This window comes from Babylonia areolata, chromosome 13 (genome assembly GCF_041734735.1).
Source record: "Babylonia areolata isolate BAREFJ2019XMU chromosome 13, ASM4173473v1, whole genome shotgun sequence".
Taxonomy (NCBI): Eukaryota; Metazoa; Mollusca; class Gastropoda; order Neogastropoda; family Buccinidae; genus Babylonia; species Babylonia areolata.
This window is the reverse complement of record NC_134888.1, coordinates 15,168,641-15,186,140: the sequence shown is the minus strand read 5'-3', so window position 1 is coordinate 15,186,140 and position 17,500 is coordinate 15,168,641. Positions and strand designations below refer to the sequence as shown.

The window sequence follows — 17,500 nt, the reverse complement described above, 5'->3', positions numbered from 1 at the left end:
CGGTCATCTACACTAAGGTTGACAGGTTATCTGTGGTGTCCTAACGGTCACCCAAAGGTTGACAGGTTATCTGTCGTGTCCTAACGGTCATCTAGACTAAGGTTGACAAGTTATCTGTGGTGTCCTAACGGTCACCCAGACAAAGTTGACAGGTTATCTGTGGTGTCCTAACGGTCACCCAAAGGTTGACAGGTTATCTGTCGTGTCCTAACGGTCATCTAGACAAAGGCTGACAGTTTATCTGTGGTGTCCTAACGGTCATCCAGACAAAGGTTGACAGGTTATCTGTGGCGTCCTAACGGTCACCCGGACAAAGGTTGACAGGTTATCTGTGGCGTCCTAACGGTCATCTTGACTAAGGTTGACAGGTTATCTGTGGTGTTCTAACGGTCATCCAGACAAAGGTTGACAGGTTATCTGTGGTGTCATAACGGTCATCTAGACAAAGGTTGACAGGTTATCTGTGGTGTCCTAACGGTCATCCAGACAAAGGTTGACAGGTTATCTGTGGTGTTCTAACGGTCATCTTGACTGAGGTTGACAGGTTATCTGTGGTGTCATAACGGTCATCTAGACAAAGGTTGACAGGTTATCTGTGGTGTTCTAACGGTCATCTTGACTGAGGTTGACAGGTTATCTGTGGTGTCCTAACGGTCATCCAGACAAAGGTTGACAGGTTATATATGTTGTCCTAACGGTCATCTAGACTAAGGTTGACAGGTTATATATGTTGTCCTAACGGTCATCTAGACTAAGGTTGACAGGTTATATGTGGTGTCCTAACGGTCATCTAGACTAAGGTTGACAGGTTATATGTGTTGTCCTAACGGTCATCTACACTAAGGTTGAGAGGTTATCTGTGGTGTCCTAACGGTCATCTACACTAAGGTTGACAGGTTATCTGTGGTGTCCTAACGGTCATCTACACTAAGGTTGACAGGTTATCTGTGGTGTCCTAACGGTCATCCAGACAAAGGTTGACAGGTTATCTGTAGTGCTCCCAACGGTCATCTAGACTAATGTTGACAGGTTATCTGTGGTGTCCTAACGGTCATCTAGACTAGGGTTGACAGGTTATCTGTAGTGCTCCCAACGGTCATCTAGACTAAGGTTGACAGGTTATCTGTAGTGCTCCCAACGGTCATCTAGACTAAGGTTGACAGGTTATCTGTGGTGTCCTAACGGTCACCCAGACTAAGGTTGACAGGTTATCTGTAGTGCTCACAACGGTCATCTAGACTAAGGTTGACAGGTTATCTTTGGTGTCCTAACGGTCATCTAGACTAGGGTTGACAGGTTATCTGTGGTGTCCTAACGGTCATCTAGACTAAGGTTGACAGGTTATCTGTGGTGTCCTAACGGTCATCTTGACTGAGGTTGACAGGTTATCTGTGGTGTCCTAACGGTCATCTTGACTGAGGTTGACAGGTTATCTGTGGTGTCCTAACGGTCATCTTGACTGAGGTTGACAGGTTATCTGTGGTGTCTTAACGGTCATCTAGACAAAGGTTGACAGGTTATCTGTGGTGTCCTAACGGTCATCCAGACTAGGGTTGACAGGTTATCTGTGGTGTCCTAACGGTCATCTTGACTGAGGTTGACAGGTTATCTGTGGTGTCCTAACGGTCATCTTGACTGAGGTTGACAGGTTATCTGTGGTGTCTTAACGGTCATCTAGACAAAGGTTGACAGGTTATCTGTGGTGTCCTAACGGTCATCCAGACTAGGGTTGACAGGTTATCTGTGGTGTCATAACGGTCATCTAGACAAAGGTTGACAGGTTATCTGTGGTGTCCTAACGGTCATCCAGACTAGGGTTGACAGGTTATCTGTGGTGTCATAACGGTCATCTAGACAAAGGTTGACAGGTTATCTGTGGTGTCATAACGGTCATCCAGACTAAGGATGACAGTTTATCTGTGGTGTCCTAACGGTCATTTAGACAAAGGTTGACAGGTTATCTGTGGTGTCCTAACGGTCATCTAGACAAAGGTTGACAGGTTATCTGTGGTGTCCTAACGGTCATCCAGACAAAGGTTGACAGGTTATCTGTGGTGTCCTAACGGTCATCTAGACTAAGGTTGACAGGTTATCTGTGGTGTCCTAACGGTCACCCAGACAAAGGTTGACAGGTTATCTGTGGTGTCCTAACGGTCATCTACACTAAGGTTGACAGGTTATCTGTGGTGTCCTAACGGTCACCCAGACAAAGGTTGACAGGTTATCTGTGGTGTCCTAACGGTCACCCGGACTAAGGTTGACAGGTTATCTGTGGTGTCCTAACGGTCATCTAGACTAAGGTTGACAGGATATCTGTGGTGTCCTAACGGTCATCTAGACAAAGGGGCAATTGAAGTGAAGTGAAGAACAAGAAGTTATTCCAGCGTACCACTATCCTTTTCGTTGTTGCTTATTTGTTTTGTATGTTTGTTTGTAGTTATTTGTTTATTGATAACACGGGCGCAATAGCCGAGTAGTTAAAGCGTTGGACTTTCAATTTGAGGGTCCCGGGCTCGAATCTCGGTGACGGCACCTGGTGGGTAAAGGGTGATTTTTCCGATCTCCCAGGTCAACATATGTGCAGACCTGCTAGTGCCCGAACCCACACCTAAATACGCATGTTAAAGACCCTGTGATCCATGTCAGCGTTCGGTGGGTTATGGAAACAAGAATATACCCAGCATACAGACGCCTGAAAGTAGAGTATGGCTGCCTACATGGCGGGGTAAAAACCCACGAACGCAGAAGAAGAAGAAGAAGAAGCTAATTGATAACTAGTTGGTTTCAGGTGTGTAATTTGTTTCGACCTTTGTCCTCAGCCCCTCTCTATATCTGTCCATCTGCCTGTCTTTGTAAGTCTGTGCGTCTGTCTCTCTGGGCGCGCGCACACACACACACACACAGAAAGCTTGCAACCCCCCGCCCCGCCCCCCCCCCCCCGCCCCCCTCCATTTAGCAGCATATAAAGTGTGTCGCGCAGAAACACACCCTCAGATAACTGTAACTAAACTCCCACCGTATCATGAATGTCTGACAGAGAGCGGGGGGGCAACACATTCAGTTCGTCCACAAGCATAAAACCCACACTGTGTTATTGCGATGAGAGTACGTCAATGTTTGTGGGGAGGAATTCTGTTTTAACCCCTTGTAGATGCTGCTGAACCTTGGCAAAATCAGATCACTGTGGCTTTCAGTTTCAGTTTCTCAAGAAGGCGTCACTGCGTTCGGACAAATCCATGTACGCTACGCCTACCCAATGCGTAAAAGCCAGGCAGTGAAGGCATGCATATTTTGTGTACCTATCAGAGTGGATTTCGTTTACATAATTTTGCCAGAGGACAACGCTTTTGTTGCCGTGGGTTCTTCTTTCAGTGCGCTAAAGTGCGTGCTGCACACGGGGACCTCGGGTTTATCGTCTCAATCCGAATGATAAGACGCTGAGTTTGATTTTCCAATCAAAAGGCCGAGAAAGGGATCGGGTTCCGGACCATCACGGACACTGTATTGGCGGATAAGCGTCTCAGCATTTCTGCCACCTTGAAGTGCTGTCATTACTTTGTGTGTGTGTGTGTGTGTGTGTGTGTGTGTGTGTGTGTGTGTGTGTGTGTGTGTGTGTACTTTTAAATGGTGTCACTGGTTTTGCTGAACGAAGTGACGCAATCCCCGAGTATAGAGAAAAGAAGTCAAACCAAAAGAACGGTGACTATCAATCAGCCCGGCATGTCAGCTCAATTATAACCACAGTGACACGACAGCCTTCAGTGTACGACCTTGCACGTTAATTAACAGCAGTCAAGGGGTTAATGTCCCGTCACACACAATGGTCAGTGTAAACCCCCAGCATAAGCTTCAGTTTTCACTTTTGAATGTCAAAATTAAATAGATAAAAAGGTAGGAGAGAGTGGGTGTTGGTGAAGCGGGGGTGAGGCTTGTTGTATGATGAGTTTTTTGGGGGTTCAGGGCAGGGGGGTCGGGGGATCAAAGATGAATATTTGAAATAAATGTATTATAGGTGCAGTTAAAGGATATCACTCAATGGACTTTGTGAAATGTTTGCTCATTCCCAGAATTTTACGGGTCGACTGATCTATGCCAAAGTTTGTCCCACAGCTAAGCTTTCCCTTAGACAAAGACGGGAGCCTCTTACTTTCTTTAGTGCGTAAGACTTTGTCGGAAATGAGCATTGATCAGCTGTAAAGAAACATGGGGGGGGGGGGGGGGGGATCCGGGAGGACAAACAAAGCAAGAAAGAAAATAGTTCTTTTGAAATGCTGATTGAGAATGATGACAACAAGAATGGTACCGCATCGCCATTGATCATTATAAGACTATTGACGTACATCCATGTTGATGTGTGTCTGATAATGAGCAGAAGGCTTTTGAATGGGAAATGTCTGTCTTGGAAGCTTTTTTGTTCCTCCAGTTTTTTTTTCCTGTGTTCAGAGCTGCAACTCTCCATGCACACTCCTATCCACACGTGGACCTTTGCGTGCATGACAGTTTTTACCCCAGCCGTTATGACAGCCATCCTCCGTTTTCGGGGATGTACATGCAGAGTATGTTCAGGTTCCCATAACTCACCCAATGCTGACATGGATTACTGGGCATGTAACGTGCGTATTTGATCTTCTGCGCGTACATACACCAGAAAGAAAGTAATGTCCAGGCAAGTCTGCACACCCTTAACCCACTCAGTACGGCCAGTCCTCTCTTCTCCTCTACACAGACCCCTCGGATGTCCAGTGGGTGTCCGAATGACCCAACCTTTAGCTTCCGTCGACAGAACTGTTGTATTCTTTGTCAACATTCACCTCTTCAGTATAAGAGCCTTGCACTTGCAATATTTTGATGATGGTAATTGGGGTGAAACGCTGTTAACGTCGTCTCTTTCGCCGTTCGTATGGAGAGAGTTAACCCACTAGAACCCGTTATAGGAATTGACCCCAGGATCCTTGGACGGAGATTTTAACGCTGTTACCACTCATTCGGATGAGACGACAAACCGACGTCCCGTGTCCAGTATGCACTTAGCGCACGTAAAAGAACCCACGGCAACAAAAGGGTTGTTCCTGGCAATAATCTGTAGAAAAATCCACTTCGATAGGAAAAACAAGTAAAACTGCACGCAGGAAAAAATACAAAAAAAATGGGTGGCCCTGCAGTGTAGCGACGCGCTCTCCCAGGGGAGAGCAGCCCGAATTTCACACAGAGAAATCTGTTGTGATAAAAAGAAACACAAATACTCGGTGTCTGTACACCCAGTTAGTAAAACATTCTTTGGGGTTATTCATTTTTTGGTCAACAGATAATTATTCCTTCCTTTGTAGTGGTTCAGATAGCACTCGTTTAGAATCACTCAAACACAACGAACTACAAAACTATATTGCTGATTTTCAAATGAATTTTTTTTTATCCGTTGCCATTCTATAATTTTGTACACTAAAATACGGCGTGGTATCTCACAATAATTGACTGAGTCTGAATGGTTTGGTTCATATTTCAGCTGGTAAGTGATTATGTATGTGCTGCTGAACAAATCGGTCATTCATCTGTATAACTTCAATTGAAGAAAAAGGAGTTAATATGCTTGGTATTTCAATTTATGATTCAGTGTACCCAGAACACCTGTGTACCATACAATAGTTCTTATCTCCTGGAGTGTAAGACTGAATGCACTGCATACCTGGTCTCGTTGTTCATATGGCATTTTTTCTTTGACAGCGGTGTACGTACCGGAATTACTCCCGCAAGATTGACCCCACCCCCCCCACACCCCCTTACTCCAAGATATTTCTGCTGCCTAGTTATGTCTGCATAGAAGATTAAAGCGACTTTCGGTTGTTGCTGTCGGTGAAGGTTTCAACAGGTTGACAAATCACCGTTTTTCTTTTGAAAATGACATTGACCAGGATGTTCATTAAAAACGAAACGAAACGAAACGAACGGAATTTTATTTCAAGAGGGGAAAGGAATAATCACAATACGCTTTTCCGGACCTCTGTGTAAACAGAAAAAAAAGAAGATGAAAAAAAAAAAAAAAAAAAAAAAAAAAAAAAAAAGCAAGCAAACAAACAAAACAACACCAAAAAAGCCACGTGAAAGCCAAAATATTCACAACATCAACGTTATTTGCATTTGTGTACAGTACAATAAAGCCCAGGAGGAGGAAGGTGGCAGAATGGTTAAGACGCTCATCTGCCAGTACAGTGTCCGTGAGGGTCCGGTTTCGAATCCCGGTCTCGCCCTTTCTCCCAAGTGTGACTGGAAAATCAAACTGAACTTCCAGTCTTTCGGATGACACAATAAACCGATGTCTAGTGTGCGGCACGCGCTTGGCCCACTGAAAAAGAACCCATGACAACAACAAAAAAATGTCGTCTGGCAAAATTATGTAAAAAAAACCAAAAAAACCCAACAAAATCCACTCTGATATGGTACACAAATATGCATGCACTCAAGACCTGGCAAAATTATGTAAAAAAACAAACAAACAACAACAACAAAAAACAAATCCACTCTGATATGGCACACAAATATGCATGCACTCAAGACCTGGCAAAATTATGTAAAAAACAAAAAAACAAAATCCACTTTGATATGGTACACAAATATGCATGCACTCAAGACCTGGCAAAATTATGTAAAAAAACCCAAAAAAAACAAAATCCACTCTGATATGGTACACAAATATGCATACACTCAAGACCTGGCAAAATTATGTAAAAAAACCCCAAAAAAACCCCAACAAAATCCACTCAGATATGGTACACAAATATGCATGCACTCAAGACATGAAAAGCGCGTTGGTTAATGCTGTTGTCAGGCATCTGCCTAGGAGATGTGGTGTAGCGTATATATGGATTTGCCCCGAACGCAGTGACGCCTCCTATTGAGAAACTGGAAGTGAAAGTCATGGACAAACAACGATAGGGACGAGAGTTGTGGAACGAAGAAAAGGAAGGTTAAGGAGGATGTTTTGGGGGGAAGGGGTGGGGGATTTTAACCGTTGAAAGACAACAGTGAGTCTCACTGAAGTCTGTGCAATGAAGAAAGCATTTGTCCTGCATCTCCTCTTCAGTTTCGTAATCCTGAACATATACCCAGAGACAGACAGACAGACATACAGACAGAGACAGAAAGAGACATGGCGTACATTCACCACCACCTACAAAGGCTTTTAAAGTTTATAGGCCTTTTATGTATGTAGCTCAGCTTGTCCAGTAGAGCCTGGTCCACAGCTAGCTGGCTGGGGTGTCATAACCATGAACCGGAGAGTACCGCGCGTTCCAGCGCACAGAAAAATGGGGGCCGTAAAGTATTAACTGCCATGAATCATCTCATCTTGGCGGGTACTGGAGGGGTGGGGGACTCTCTCTCTGTGTGTGTGTGTGTGTGTGTGTGTGTGTGTGTGTGTGTGTGTGTGTGTGTGTGTGTGCAAGGAATTATAAACCTTTCCTTGATAACATCTACGTCCTTCTGCCTCTCTGCTGTCCGTCTGTCTGTTCGTTTGTCTGTCTGTCTGGTGTCATAACTATAAACGGACACCGTGTGGTCTACCACCCGGCAAGTGGGGAGGGAGTTGGGGGGGGGGGGCACTGGGGATGTGAGTGAGGGGGGAGGACCGCTGAATTGTCATGAATCATCTTCAGTGGTTAGACACTTTGTGTTGACAAGTCTTTACCACCTCGTGTTGTTCAAGAACTCACTCTGTCTTCCTGTCTGTCTGTCTATCTATCTATCTATCTCGCTGTCAGTCTGTCCGTCCGTCTCCATCTCTCTCCTTCTGTGTGTATGTGATGGAAGAGAGTCTGCATTTTTGGCACGTGGCAAATATGATTAGGATCCATGAGGGTTATGTGGATCTGGAAACAAAATGGAGCTAGACAGCCTACTAGAAAGTTGCAGGAAATCTGGTGCAACTAATGTTTTCTTTTATTTCTTTTCTCCTCTTTCTTTTTTGCTTCTCTTTTAGAAACGTGCATGTGAACGTCAATGACTGTGTCAGTTGGGAAGTTCACACGAACCCTTTATCCCCCCCCCCCCCCCATACCCCTCCCCCCTTTTTTTTTTCATCTTTCACAACGTATCTTGATTTCATCTCTGCCCATATCATGTACTGTATTATATAACATTGTTTTACTTTTGTTTTGGCCGTAACTTGAACTTCGGAGCGAACTTGAAAGTCTCCGCGATAAAAGAGACCAGCCACAGACGTCTCTCATCTCCAGATCGACGGCTGACTTTGACGAGGACGGGCCAGAACATCTCGCTGCTGCGAGAGACAGACGTCACATAGCAGCGTCTGCCCCTCCCCAGACAACAGACTTTCGTTGTGACACCTGTGGATGCCTGTGTGCTTCCAGTCTCGGACTGCGGAGCCGCTTGCTCTCTCATCGCTGGGAACACAGATTGAGTCATCTTCCTGACAATTATCGACTGCCAAGAGGACGGTCGTTACAGATTTCTCTGTGTGCACTCAGGCTGCTCTTCCCGTGTAGTGACACCTTTTTATTCTGTCTGCATGTTGTGTTTGTTATATTATTAAAGTTGATGTTTCTACACAGTTTTGTCAGGGACAACCCTTGTGTTGCCGTGGGTTCTTTTATGTGCACTATGTAGTGGTTGACGAGGTCTGTGATCAGTAGGCCTTTACCGTGGTCAGAGCTCTTGACAACACTGGGGGAAAAAAGAAAGAAAATGAGATGGTATGGCCACGTGACCAGATCCAAATGACTCTCCAAAATCATCCGTCCTTCAGGGAACAGTGCAGGGGAAAGGAGACAGCTGGAGAAGCGGGCAGACAACGTCACTGAATGGACCGACACTGAAACTCAGGCCCCTATCCCACGACCGCCAGAACTGGAGAATGTTGGGGATGCGTTCAGTAGTTGCAGCGCCCCCACATGACTACACCAGGTTTTTGTGGACTAGTGACAGTGACAGTGACAGTGATGTGCATGTTGCATACAGGACCTCTGTTTATCGTCTCGTCAAAAACACACACACACACACACACACACACACACACACACACACACACACACAAACAAACAAACAAACCAACCAACCAAACAAACAAACCAAAAAAACCAAAAAAACAACAACAACAACAACAACAAAAACAAAACAAAAAACACAAGAGAGGCAAGGCCTTCAAGACTCACTTGATACACTTTAAGAAAAAAATCCAAGCTTTTTATGTATTGAGTATAATTTAAAAATGTAATGTTTAAGATGAGAAAGATCAGTTTAAAGCGAATTAAGTCCCCTAGCATTAATTACAGAGTATTTTCCCTTTTTTATTATCTGCACCAAAACGTTTGCAAAATAAATAAAACTTCCATGCTTAGCAAAAGAAGTTCCTGTTTGAACAAAAAAAATGATTATAATGACTGCTCTTGTTGTTGGGTCAGAATATCAGATCAAAGTGTCAAGTTTAGAGAATACAAAAAATATAAATATAACAGTAAATGCAGTTCGCATATAATTAGGCTTCACTTTTTATTTTTTTGTGCCCATCCCAGACGTGCAATATTGTTTTAAAGAAGATGACTGGAAAGAACTGAATTTGTCCTATTTTTATACGTAATTTGGTATCAACTGACAAAGTATTTGCAGAGAAAAAGGCAATGTTAAAGTTTACCACACACACACACAGACAACCGAACACCGGGTTAAAACATAGACTCACTTTGTTTACACAAGTGAGTCAAAAAAACACAACAACTGTGGACTTATGACGGGTTTGTGGAATCCGACAAGGTGGCTGTTATCATGTAACGTGCACATACGTTCCTGCATGAAACAACAACAACAACAAAACTCGTCCCCCCTCACCACGATGTCCCACTCCTTTGTTTTGATGACATTAACCCCTTCACTGCTGTTGACAGGCATGCTCCCTCACTGAAGGACTGTCACCTCGCTGTGATGAACCGCAGCTTACAGGTCAGGTCGTCAGTCAGCACTCTGGATTTGAACTCCTTTCTTATCGAGATCGTCGCAATGCTTTCATTCAGCGAAAAATCAGTGACACCATTCAGAAGTATACTCACACACACGCGCGCGCGCGCGCTTACACACACACACACACACACAGTAGTAACTGCCTTTGAAGATCATGGTACAGGGGTCTTCTTTCGCGAAGTTTCAGCAGCCAAAGAGTTAAATATAATATGAAGAAAAGAGTGGGGTTGGGGGTGGGGGGGTGGGGTAGAGGGGGGGGGGGGGTGGGCTCAGTTATCAGTGACGGTATGTATAGAAACAACGTGTCACCATTCAGTCAGACACGTTCCAGTTAATTGTCTTGTCTTTCATTTTCTCTTTCCCTCCTCCTCACTTCCACTCATCCTAACTCCCATTATTTTGCTCTCCTTTTTATCTGTTTTCGCTTTTCTCTCTCTCTCTCTCTTTTTTGTTGTTGTTGTTGTTGTCGTTGTTGTTGGTTTGTTTCAGAATTCTTCCTCTTCTTTTTCTCTCTTCATTTTCAGTCATTCAAGCAGCATAATGTACACTATAACGACCAAGCAGACAGGGCAGCAAAAGGGGGAGCAAAGAATTATACAGATAGTATAAAAGTATAAAAGTATATTGCCCATTGTCATACAAGGAAATAAGCAATATACTAGGGTGCTTGAATTCAAGTCTAAAACCTCGTCAGTTGACTCTCTCAGACTTTGGTTCGATTCGCAGACCAATTCTGAGTTTAGCTCTCAGACTATTATCAAATTCATTACGGACCAAGTATTGTTCAGCTTCAGTAACCTGACAATTAAGCATATATATATATATATAATAATATATATATATTTTTTTTACTGTAGCTTGATGAAGCCTTGTGTACACGAAAGTGTGTCTTCACAAGTGACTGAGAACGTTGATGTTTTTGACTTTTTGCATTCATTATCAGTTCTTTCGCTTGTCAGTTTAACTTCTCTTTTACGAAGTCATTTAAATAATCTCCTCTAATTGTATTTAGAAATTTGTTTTGAATTTCATCGTCATTTCACCCTCATTTTCCCAGTTTCCCCCAACCCTTCATTCATTCACATCTCCCACCCCTTCTAACCGATAATTCTCAAATTAATGTATTCATAAATACTGACGGGACGTTCAACAAAATTCTTCCTCCTCCTAGTACAATGTACGGACAAGTGATTTGCTGAACGTTACCGGAAGTCACACATGTACAGGAGAAGTGCTGGTGTTCGTGATGAGTTAAGAAGAAATGCAGAACAGCGGGAGACATGGTCATTGTGGACAAAAGAGATGAAGTGTGTGTAACGAGGGGGGGGATGTTTGTTTGATTTTTTCCATGGTCTTGTTGTTGTTGAAATAATTGTCATGATACAAGTGCTACATTCACACGAGGAAGCCGTGATATGATTGTACAGAAAAGAGAGAAAGAGAGAGAGAGAGAGAAAACAAAAAGATTTATAGACCTACTTGTTGTTGTCGATGCTTCTTGGATATTGACAGGTATAATAAAGCTGTGAACATGTGGCAAGAGAGAGAGCGAGAGAAATATATATATATATATATATATATATATATATATATAAAGAGAGAGAGAAAGAGGGAATGAAAGAGAGAGAGAGAGAGAGAGAGAGAGAACGAGGGAGAGAGAGAAAGAGAGAGAGAGAGAGAGAAGAGAGAGAGAAAGAGAGAGAAAGAGATCAGTATCAGTATCAGTAGCTCAAGGAGGCGTCACTGCGTTCGGTCAAATCCATATACGCTACACCACATCGGCCAAGCAGATGCCTGACCAGCAGCGTAACCCAACGCGCTTAGTCAGGCCTTGAGAGAGAGAGAGAGAGAGAGAGAGAGAGAGAGAGAGAGAGAGAGAGAGAGAGAGAAGAAAAGAAAAGAAAGAAAGACATGGTTGATAAAATATATACAGCCTATTCCAACCACGCGTGTGGTCTGAAATGACATGCACATACATACCCATACACACACGTAGGTCTACATACCCACGTGCGCAAGCATGCATGAGTATTTATTATTATTATTATTATTATTATTATTATTATTATTATTATTATTCATTCATTCATTTACTTATTCTGTTTGTTTCATTACTGATTGATTTATTTGATTCTTAATTAACTGATAAATAATGATAACAATGATAACAACAACTGGACATTTATCAGCGCTTTCCTCATTCCACAAAGTGCTTTACAACCCGCACACACACACACACACACACACACACACACACACACACACACACACACACACACACACACACACGCACACGAAACACAGTCCTCAACTGACAATCACGCACAATAAACATATAATTTATATGCGCATACAAACTCGTAGGTACAATACATACATACATGCATACATACATATATGCATACATGCATCCACCTATCCATCCACCTATCCATCCATACATCCATACATTCGATGCACACACAATACAGCGTTACAAATAATATACCTACACAATCAACTAACTACTTTCATGTACGAGAGAGGGTCTGGAGGAAATGCTGCTGGAAGAGGAAAGTCTGGAGGTCAGATTTAAAGGAAGGCAGTGAGGGGCTGTGACGGACGTGGTGAGGCAAAGAGTTCCATATTTGAACAGCAGATGATGAAAAGGCTTTTCTCTTTTGTATTTTGGGACGCAGAAGGTTCTATCATCGACAGCAGAGCGAAGAGAACGGTGAGGGTACATAGATTTGAAAGATGTCAGAGAGATATATCGTGCAGTTCCATATATGGCATGGTAGCAGAGACAGGCGGCTTTGTATTTGATTCTTTACTCCATGGGTAACCAGTGCAACTCTTTCAGAAGGGGTGTGCAGTGTGCGGATCTTCTTGCTTTATAAATCAGTTCGACAGCGGAGTTTTGTACCTGCTGTAGTGGTCTGAGGAGTGTTGTCGGACAACCGATGAGAAGAGAGTTGCAAAAGTCGAATCTAGAGAGTGTGCATGAACTAAGTGGTGTTTTGGTTGCGTCTCTGTATTATATGATCCGTTTTTACTGTCTCTCAAGCACCTCTTCTCTTTGCGTTTTACCCTCCCTCTCTTTTTCTTTCTTTGCGTGAATATGCCCTGGGGTGTATTCTCTGACTCGGTATATTTGTACTCGCTTACCCATGCAAAATGTCCAGTAATAAATAAACAAACAAATAAAGCAAATAAACATATAGACAGTACTTGGATGAAACAATACACATAAGATGATAGAACTAGAGAGGCAGATTTCTCTCTGTGTGTAATTCTCTCTCTCTCTCTCTCTCTCTCTCTCTCTCTCTCTCTCTCTCTCTCTCTCTCTCTCTCTCTGTCTCTCTCTCTTCTTCTTCTTCTCTCTCTCTCTCCCTTCATGCAATTATATATATATATATATATATATATATATATATATACAGAGAGAGAGAGAGAGAGAGAGAGAGAAGAGAGAGAGGAAAAGAGAGAGAGAGATGGGTGACATAATATATCACACCAATAAACTTCAAAAACCAAATTAATGACAATGTTTGTACGGGGAAAGTAATTTTGGAAGACATACAGATTGACAGGCAAACATAAAAGAGCACAAAATTTTGTTTTGAAAAGTTATAAAAAAAAGTACAGCGTCTCTTTAGTGAGACAAATGTTTCATTTTCTCGAAAAAGGCGGAAAAATCAGTTATGGCATATCGACATCTGTCTGACAGAACACCATTGTTTCTGTCTGTCTGTCTGTCTGTCTGTCTCTCTGTCTGTTTGCCTGTATGTCTGTCTGTCCGTCTCTCTGTGTTTCTCTATGTCTCTCTGTCTCGTCTCTGTCTGTCTCTCGTTCTCTCTCTGTCTGTCTCTCTTTCTGTCTCTGTCTGTCTGTCTCTGTCTCTGTCTCTCTGTCTCTCTGTCTCTGTCTCTCTGTCTGTCTGTCTCTCTCGTCGTTGTTAATTTGTCTAACAGTTCATTTCATGAAAAACAACAACAACAACAAACAAACAACAACAACAAACAACCCCCCCAAAAAAAAACAACAACAACAACAACAACAACAACCAACAACAACAAAAAACAAAACCAAAACCGAAAGATGATACAAGCAGCTTTATCTGTTCAGTGTCAGTACCATCCCATTAGACAGATAGACAGACAGACAGATAGATGGATACATAGATAGATAGATAGATAGATATAGAAAGAATGAAAGAAAGAAAGAAAGAAAGAAAGAAAGAAAGAAAGAATGAATGAAAGAAAGAAAGAAAGAAAGAAAGAAAGAAAGAAAGAAAGAAAGAAAGAAAGAAAAAGCTATGAAGGGGGGGGGGGGGTTATGAAAGGAAAACAAACGAGGACAAAAGCATCGAAGCAGAACCCTCCCACCCCCCTTTTCTCTCCTCCCCCCACCCCCACCTCTCTCTGTGTGTGTCTCTCTGTGTCTCTCTGTGTCTCTCTCTCTTCCTCTCTCTCTTTCTCTAACGCTCTTTTCACAGTGTCTAAGAATTAATTTCACGCAACAACAACAAAAAGAAAACCAAAGTATTATACAAGCAACCTTGCCTGTTCAGTGTCAGTGTCATCCCATTAGACAGAGAGATAGATAGATAGATAGATAGACAGGGCAAGAGAGAGAGAAGGGGGGGGGGGGGGGGGGGGGTTATAAACAGGAAAGCATCAAATCATTACACTCCCTCATCCCTCCCCTCTCCCCCTTCTCAGCGCCCCCATCTCTCTATTTCTCTAACGTTCTTTTCAAAATGTCTAAGAATGCATGTCATGCAATAACAACAACAACAACAACAAAAAACGCCAAAAGTATTGTGCAAGCAATTTTCCCTGTTCAGTGTTTGTGTCATCCCATTAAATAGATAGATAGATAGATAGATAGATAGATAGATAGATAGATGGACAGACAGACTGATGGACAGGACAAGAGAGAGAGGAGGGGGTTATAAAAGGAAATCAAGTAAAAGATGAAAAGCATCGAATCATAGCACTCCCTCATTCCCTCCCTCCCCCTCCCCCATGCTTCTCTCTCTCTTCTCTCTTTCTTTCATGTTCTTTTCAAATTGTCAAAGAATTCATTCCACGCAACAAAAACAACAACAAGAACAACAAGAAAACCGAAGTATTATACAGAGCAACCTTGCTTGTTCAGCATCATCGTCATACCACCAGATAGATAGATGAATATATATATATATATATATATATATATATATATATATATAGAGAGAGAGAGAGAGAGAGAGAGAGATGGATGGATAGATACTTAGCTACATAGATATATTAGCAGGGCAATAGAGGGTTATAAAAAGGAATGCAAATAAAAATGAAAAGCGTCGACTCAGTCATAACACTCCCCCCCTCCCCTCCCTCTCTCTCCCTTCCCCCACCCCCCCCCCCTCTCTCTCTGTCTTTCTCTCTCTCCTCTCTCTCTCTTTATCTCTCCTCTCTGTCTCTCTCCGTATATATATATATATATATATATATATATATATATATATATATATATATATATCTCATCCCCTCCACGCCTCTCTCTCTCTCTCTAATGTTCTTTTCACTGTGTCAAAGAATTCATGCACACAAAAAGAAAGAAAGAAAGAAAGAAAGAAAGAAAAACCCGAAGTATTACAAATGTCATTCCATTACATAGATAGATAGATGGACAGATAGATACTAAGATACATAGATATAGAGACAGGGCAAAAGAGAGAAGGGGGTTATAAAAAGGAAAGCAAATAAAGATGAAAAGTGTCGAATCAGTCATAACACCTCCCCCCCCCCTTCCCTCCCTCTCTCTCCCTTCCTCCACGCCCCCTTTCTCTCTCTCTTTCCCTCTATCCTCCCTCTCTCCGTATCTCTCTCTCTCTCTCATTCCCCCCCCCCACGCCTCTCTCTCTCTCTCCCTCTCTTTATCTCTCTCTCCCTCTCTCTCTCTCCCTCTCTTTATCTCTCTCTCCCTCTCTCTCTCTCCCTCTCTTTATCTCTCTCTCCCTCTCACTCGCTCTCTCTCTTTATCTAATGTTCTTTTCACTGTGTCTAAGAATTCAATTCATGCACACAAAAAGAAGAAAAAAAAAAAACAAACCCGAATTATTATACATGTCATTCCATTACATAGAGAGATAGACAGAGCAAGAAAGAGAGGAGGTGGTATAAACAGGAAAACAAAGATGAGAAGCATCGAATCATAACACTAACACACCCTCCTTCCCTCCCTTTCTCTCTTTTCCCACACGCCCTCCCCATCTCTCTCTCTCTCTCTTCTCTCTTTCCTTCTCTCTCTTCTCTCTCTCCTCCCTCTCTCTCCCTCTCTCTCTCCCTCCCCCTCTCTCTCCCTCTCCCCCTCTCTCCCTCCCCCTCTCTCTCCCTCTCTCTCTCCCCTCTCTCCCTCCCTCTCTCTCTCCCTCCCTCTCTCTCTCTCTCTTTCTACTCACCCTGGTAGCAGTTCTTGGCCAGGTGAAGGTCATGATGACTATCCTTGACCACCAAGTCCAGGTCGCGGTCACTAGTGGCCTCACTCAACTGACCTGTCCCCCACCACCCCTGGCAAAGTATCCACAGGGATGTCACGCGGAGACTAGACTATTCCAGTTCTAAACACAACAACAACAACAATAAACCGACGCAACCACTGAGCTAGCTAAGAAGCAAGCACGTTCTGTTGTGTGGGTTTTTTTTGTTTGTTTTTTTTGTTTTTTTTTACTGGAACAAACAAGTCTGGAAGTCTAGCAGACCTTCTTCAGTACAAAGAGCATGATGTTTCTAGGAATATGGCAGCGAATGCTCCGCGTTCCGAACCTGTCTGTCTGTCTATCTGTCTGTCCCACTTCGTCCAACACACACTCTCTCTCTCTCTTGGTACAATAGCCACCTCCAGTCTGATGTCTTGGCGTGGCTGGAGACCAAACAACGAAACAGGAAAAAGCAAGAGAAAAAAAAGAAAAGAAAATAAGAACGAAAATCAAGGGACGTCACCCGTCGTGGTAGATCCACTGGCAATGGCCGGCGGCAGCGTGGCAATAATCACCGGAAGCCATCCATAAGTATTCTCTCCTTTTTAATGCAAACGGCACTTCTAGCCTCAGACGTACCCGAGGATTCACCATGACCCACACACAAGCCAAGGCTCAACCCGAAGCAAGCTAGTCAGTCACTCAGTCAGTCAAGTCTTTGTCCAAAAGGTAAAAACTCATCCATATTCATCAACTGGGCGGGGCTAAAAGGAAAAAGTTAAAGAAAAGAAAGGCGGGCGCTGATTGGTTGGGCGTTGGAGAAAAGGCCATTCACAACAGCTTGATCGACAAGCGCTGTTCTCCAATGGAAAATGACATTTGAATTGACTGTACCCCCAGGTGCGGGTTTCAGTGGTGGAAAAAAAAATGCAGCTTCTGGGTGCAGCTCTACAAAAAACAAACAAACAAAAAAATCTTCTTTTTTTTTTAAAGCTGAAAAAAATCCATTCAATGACTAGCAACAGAGAGGAGGTGGAGGTAGTGTGCGTGCGCGCGCGCTCGTGTGTGTGTTGGGGGGGGGGGGGGGGT

At 43.2% G+C, this 17,500-nt stretch overlaps 1 protein-coding gene across 1 annotated transcript in view; it reads right to left on the bottom strand.

Annotated features, from left to right (window-relative positions):
* Positions 1-16,548, bottom strand: part of LOC143289087 (uncharacterized) — a 95,575-nt gene extending 79,027 nt beyond the window's left edge. Inside the window, exon 1 of the mRNA XM_076597928.1 lies at positions 16,394-16,548. Within this exon, the coding sequence (XP_076454043.1) occupies positions 16,394-16,426 (33 nt within the window). The 5' untranslated portion in view covers positions 16,427-16,548. The remainder of the gene's footprint in view (positions 1-16,393) is intronic.
* Positions 16,549-17,500: the final 952 nt, after the last annotated feature.